Source organism: Melanostigma gelatinosum (assembly GCF_949748355.1).
Source record: "Melanostigma gelatinosum genome assembly, chromosome: 16".
In the NCBI taxonomy this organism is placed as follows: domain Eukaryota; kingdom Metazoa; phylum Chordata; class Actinopteri; order Perciformes; family Zoarcidae; genus Melanostigma; species Melanostigma gelatinosum.
The window spans coordinates 18,765,813-18,772,389 of record NC_136649.1 but is presented as its reverse complement, the minus strand read 5'-3'; the positions used below and the strand labels follow the sequence as shown (position 1 = coordinate 18,772,389).

The window sequence follows — 6,577 nt, the reverse complement described above, 5'->3', positions numbered from 1 at the left end:
GCTATGGAAGCCCATTTCCACCACTGTGAAGATCTTGTAAGTCATAATGATGAGTTACTATCTCATCATTATGAGACAGTTGATATTGAAATAACCTTTTCTGCCTCCTGTCCGAGTCTGGAAGCCTCTGATTCTGCTCCGGTATAATTGTAATCTCCACTAATTTATAATTAATTAACTGCATTTCCTCCACTAATGTTGGGAACTGTGTGCTACATCAAGATCGCAGGAAGATCCGGCTAATTTTATACTCAAAAGTCAAATTGTTTTGCTTCATGCACCAGTGAGCAACTTTCAGTGAGAGTTGTAACCAAACGCTGTATGCAGTGTTTTCATGTATCTATGGTTGTACTGGTCTCGCCATGTCTAGAGCTGTGTAGAGGCAATAGCAATGCTTTCAAATCTGAATTGCTATAATGATGTTCTTCTAGTGTCTATGGTGGCATGTATTGTCCATTCACACAGTGAGAGAACAGTCGTAGGTTTTACTGAGCATCATCTGCAGAAACAAAGCTGCACTTTTTGTGCTTTATATTGTTTAGAGTTCAGTTGAAGCAAGCAATCTTGAGTCACATCGGGGTTTCTTATTACATGTGGGGCATCATCAGTTTGCGATTGTTTGACAGTGCAATCTATTTTAAGTGAAAAATTGCATTAATAAAAATTCAGTCTTTTTCAGCATAAAAACATTATTATATCTGCGTATTTTTATTGTTACAATTATAATTGCCGCTAGCTAGAGACCTGATTTATTTATTGCAGCCGATACTGTGTAATATTGCCATATTTTTCTTTGTCCTTATGGATATATGTATATATATACTTTATATATTTATATATATATTTATCATCGACATCATAGTTATGTCAACCTGCTGCAAACTAGCAATGATTGAAAAAGTCTTGAAAAAACATTATTAAACTGCTCAAAAGATGACAACACAGTGCCTATCTAGCTTCACTTTTGTTTCATTATGCACCACACCACACATTTGCCCTTTCATTAATTGGCGAAGCTGTTGTTTTCCTTCCTATTTTTCTCCTGAATCGCAAGACACCATGTTAATATTTCATAATCACTGTGATGGTGTCTTGCTCGAACAACTGCACGTTGAAAGGCCTTTCGTTCCTCCGGCTTTGTTGGAAAGGTCTCTCGGTTGTAGTGCGTCACCCAAAACACGTCAACTCTGATGAGGAAAGTAGTTTCTGAAAAGCTGAACTTTAAAGCCCCCATCCGCTCAAATATGTTTTCTTTATTTTGTTACTTCTCCGGAATGTTTGAGCTCCACAGACTGACGGATGTGCAGAGTTTGACACGGGAAGACTGTTTGGAAATTGATCTGATCTTCTTAAATCTGAGTTTAAGACGTGTGGTACGATTTGGAAACACCACGACCAGTTTGGTAGCCAATCATGGTCCAATGGGAAGCTTTCACCAGTGTGATGTGGAAACCTGAAGCCTTCAGCCCACATACATGGATGAGTGAAGCTTTTCAATTCAATTCAATTCAATTAATTTTTGTACAGCCCAAAATATCTGTCATTAAAACAGCTGAAACTGCCTCTGTTTCAAAGCTATTGTATTACTCATGATTTGTTTAATGATTTGACAAATGTTATGTATTTTTTACTTTCCTGTTGAAAGAAACCATGTGATGCATTGCCTGGTGTGGCCGCAAAACAAATCCCATATTGAACCCTATACGTAACATAGAACTGATTTCACATCAGATGATGTAATCATCAGCCTGGGTGACCGGGTTCAAGAGTCAAAGGTCGGATGCTGTGTCCTGACTCAGTCGTCGCCTCCAGCAATAACTGTCAGTCCTGATGAACTCCCAATCAATAGGTCGGTCCTAACTCCTCTCATACATCACAAGAAGTCATACGAGACGCTGGAATCACATCTGTCAAGGCCCTCCGATATTCAGAGGCCAACTGCAGCATTGACAGGCCTGTCACTGTGTTATGCACACTCTGTGTTACATTTTAGATTCATGTTGTGTTGATGGGGGTTGTATGTGTCTTGCGCCGTCTTCCCTGATGAATAGACTTCCTGTTTAGCTCACCAGACACATACCTTGGCTTTGGTTCTGTAAATCTGTCATGTTGGCACAACAGTGCACGTCAGCGCTGTTTACATCACAGTGCAACATCTCTGAGTTACTGGCTGCTCAGCGGACAACAATTGGATTTTATTTTCAACGTGATAGTGAATGACCGCCAGCACAGAAACCAAGCGGCCCTCTTCAGAGAGAGTTGGATCAAAATAGCACCAAGCCTCATTGTGTAATGTGTTGTACAGCACAAGAGCTCTCAAATCGATGCACCTCCCTCACATGCTGCTGAGAGGGCGCACGTTGTGGTAGGTCTTATTTCCAATTCATAGTTCACCATATGTGACTGTGTGAAGTGGTTTCAGTGAGAGATGCAGAGACTGAACTGTGGACTGGGAGATGAATGCTTCTCTTTGCAGAAGGAGCAGACAGTCCCTCTGATCAAAAACACTGGACAGTTCACTCAGGTATAATTAAAGTGCCTCGATTTGATTCGCTGTCGAGCTCACAATGATGACCTAGTTCTTTATATTTATCTATAAATGTGGGTTTTGCACCTTGTACTTTACTTGACTAATAGCCTTAAGTGAACCAGTGAATTTAAAGCCATCGGCCTTCATTTTTGCAATAAAACGATTTTCAGAAAGATTTTAGGAAAAACCTAACATTTATTTGAATATATATTATCCATTCTGGTTTCTGAATGAAAAGAATATCTAACATACAGGTTAATGTCAGCGATTATTTCGTGATTTACATAGATCTATACAAAACCAAATTAATGATTTTCTAAGGATCTTTATTTGTACCTTGTGATATAGTTATACCTATTATACATACTAAAAATGATCTAATTACCGGCCCAAAAGATGTATGCCTGCTCTATATGTACATAACCAAATACACAATACATTTACGGTTATATGCACATACCTGAGCATAACTCAATAATGCAGGTTCTTCTACTCCAAATCCGGTTTTGATCCATGAAAAAGACAGTACAGCCTATATGTTAAAATGCAAAAATGCAGTATTGATTTAGACTAGCCGATGAATGGCAGTGGTGTTAAGCGCTGTTTGCCTGTGACAAATATTGATGCCCTGCAAAACCAAACGCATCTCTGGAGCCCGTGTAGTTTAACAAAACATCTACACCATGTCGTCCACGCGCACAGGCAGGTCAGTGTCCGAGGTAAAGTAGACACACATTGATTTAAGGCATACAGATGGCCTAAAATAATAACAAAACGCATAGTTAGTGTTGGAGGGTAAACAGTGTTCACCGACGTCTCCTCTTTTCCAGCGCAAGATGTCAGTTAATATGTGCAGTTAAGCATCCATAAGAGGCTCTGCGAAATGAGTTCAAAGTGAAGACTTGTCTGTAATCCGACCTGCGGCACTGATTCTGAAAAAAAAACCATACTCCTTGAAGGGTTGTTTATGTGTGTGAGAGATGGGGGTTGTGGTGGAAGGGGGATGCGGCCCGATCAGTCTCCTCTCGGGCCAGCTCGGCTCTTCGGGGATGTTGAGGGAGCAGTGGCGGCGTCTGCAGCCGCCTGGTCGGGGTCGCTTTTGTCACTCGCCCCGTCGCCCAGTCTGTGCGCCTCCATCTCCTCCTCGCCCTCAGGCTCCCCGGTGCCTGGCGGGGTGTCGCGGCTCTCTCCGCTTGGAGACTCGTGCGTCTGGCTCTCCGACGTGTCCGATCTATCGGTGCTCGTGTGGCCGCGGGAAGACGCGTAGAGTCCTTCCTCCTGCTGCAAGTGCGCAATTTCTGCTCCAGAGACGGCCACACTCTCGGCTCTGTCATCCCATTGAAACGCATGACTGTACGGGGTTGTGACCTGCCTGGTCTGGTTGAGAGACAACACTCCACTCTGTGTAGAGTTCCACTCTGAGACATTGTTGCTTGTGGAAATGTTAGTTGAGATGTTTGCGGTGGGGGTGACCTCGGGCACTCCTGGCTTCCCCGCAGATGAGGATCCACTGGTTGGCTTCCAGATCAGGCTGTAGTAAATTGCCAGGATAATGGCTGCTAAAGACACGGACAACACATATGCAAAAACAGTGGCTAGTCTCACCCACTTCTTGTTAGTCTTCGCAGCCATCTTAGCCTTTTTGTCCCCCGTATAAGTAGCAGGTTTGCCCCTCTCCATATTGGGCATGAAGTCCCGCTCTCTCATATTGCCCCTATTTTTCCCTCGATGCTCCACCACCCCCTCCGTCTTGAAGGCTTCTTGTTATCCACAATCCAATAGAAGACAGGAAGCAGATTGCTGAGGAGAAGGACCACCTTCAACCGTCCGCACCACAGGAATATCTGGCAGCTAAATTGATTTCTTGTAATTCATTTGTTGCAAACGCGCTGTGCCTAACACTCGGTACCCAGTGCAGCATTGCGTTTCATGATGGACACCAAGCATCCACAGGCTGATTGCGCGTTTCAGCATCCGACAGCGGCGGGACAAATGTCTCCTCTATATGACGTTTCCAGGGAACGGGCTACGCAGTATACGATTTGATGTATTAAACGATTAAGTGAGATCATACGGTACACAACTGTCTGTCTTATCCAGCAAATGAAGTGGCTGGCTCAGCTAAAAATACAGGAGAGGGGGCGGGCGATGGCTCTTAAAGAAGCAGCAGCTGTGCAGCAGCCCGAGAAGAAACCACAAAAATCACCTACACACACATCATATTCGCATCAGGACGTTTGTGTCGCACATGGAGATGATGGAGTGGGGGTGAACACCAGTCCGAGTGACGCTGCGAAGTGTTTACCTTACAATGTGCGCACCCTAGTGGGAACGATGCCTCTTAGATATGCGCAATGAGCAAATAAAATGTTGATTAATACAATTCCACCGGAATTTAAGAATTATATCACGCGTATCCAATTCACTGATAAACTCCTGGTCCTCTGACAACCAACGGCATTTCAGCACAATGGACAGCGCCTGGATTTGTCATTGCGCATGTCTCCTGCAGAGGTGAAATAGGTGAAGGACATGCAACAGCATTTGCTGTGCCAAATTAAAAAAACGTCTTGTTTTCCAGTTGTTAATCAACATAAACTGCAAAACATTTGGCTCATATCAGCTACATATGTCAACTTAAATAACCACAAAAAGGATTTTCAGTTGATTTTACCCTTCATTACTTCCCTGCATCTAACATCCAGCCATTTATAAACACTGGATCATTCTGTGTCATGTTGGCAAAAGTAAAATTATGATAAACAGAAGTGTGTTGCAGCAGCCACAAGGTGACTGACTGCAGGTAAAGTGCGTATTGTGCCTGCTGTCATCAAAATAGTGTCTTTTCAACAGTGCAGACACTGTTACAGGTGTATGTGGAGAAAGGTGCTTAGTATGTGACAGGTGAGACAAGCAGTCCTCCCACAGAACCAAATACACACACATACAGGTGTTTATAGGAAGATTGATTGTTTTCATCACCATGTTTTATGGAGGAGGATGACGATCAACTGTAATGTGGGGTTTCACATATGCTGCAACATAAAACATTGAAACAATCACAGGAACAGGATGTAACGCAGTCTTAAGAGCAGACTGTTCATTTGACTGATGTTCTATGTAAATAATTGGCTGCTTGCAGCTCCACATACAGCATCATATACATTTACAGCTAATTACTTTGAATTGCTTTACTCATCAGCTCATTATTTGATCAAGTCATGCCACGACCACCTGTCCAGGGTCATAATGTCGTGTCATTTATTACTGGAGGCAGGACACTGACTGCTGTTTCAACAAAAGAGTTCCCGGTCATTTGGATATCATTCAAATAAACCTTAAGTTTGTGCAATATCTAATGCAAACGTTCAGCCATGTCAGGGACCAAAGGAGTGTCTTTTGATAAACGACCACTCAGTTTATTTAAGATCATGATGGTTTTTTTTAATGAAAAAAAACCCCCAAGACCCCCAAGACCAACACACACGTATGCCTCATACTGTAACTAAAAATCAATATGCTGATAGCAAATGGCAACTCAAAATAACTGTGAAAATCACTTATTAAAGGTTCAGTTCTCCCAACAAGAAAAACGTTTTCTCACTTATCCCCTGTGGGAACTCGCCGGTTTTTACTTTTGAATATATTTGCCAGGTTTTGAGTGTCAACACTTCTCTGTGGACTGGAGGAGTTGTTTCTTTTAAATCATTTGTTATAGGCCTACTGTTTACAATTCTGTAAGCACCACAAACACAAATCGCTTCAACTCCCTTGCCCTGGGGTGGCTGTAGAAATATCACACACAGACAGCTTACAACTAGGAAATATAATTACAGCAATAAAATGTATTTGTCTTTGTGAAATTTAGGTGAATTTACCCTTCGATATCGTTTCAAGTACTGCTCGTTTCTAGAGTTCTGATTTGAGGTAGATTGGAAGCGTCACTTTCACCTGTAGTCAAGTTACGTGTTTGTGTTTTTGCAAGCAAAATTTGCAAGGCATATTCCCCGGGGTGTGTCGTGAGTACAGTCAGAGGCTATGCACTAA

At 42.5% G+C, this 6,577-nt stretch overlaps 1 protein-coding gene across 1 annotated transcript; it reads right to left on the bottom strand.

Annotated features, from left to right (window-relative positions):
* Window positions 1-2,789: 2,789 nt before the first annotated feature.
* On the bottom strand, window positions 2,790-4,237 carry LOC306790678 (uncharacterized protein; the record flags this gene model as incomplete). Its single annotated transcript, XM_079287119.1, has 1 exon — window positions 2,790-4,237. One exon carries the CDS (start codon window positions 4,235-4,237, stop codon window positions 3,545-3,547), a length of 693 nt encoding a protein of 230 aa, XP_079143245.1. The 3' UTR covers window positions 2,790-3,544.
* Between the last annotated feature and the right edge of the window lie 2,340 nt (window positions 4,238-6,577).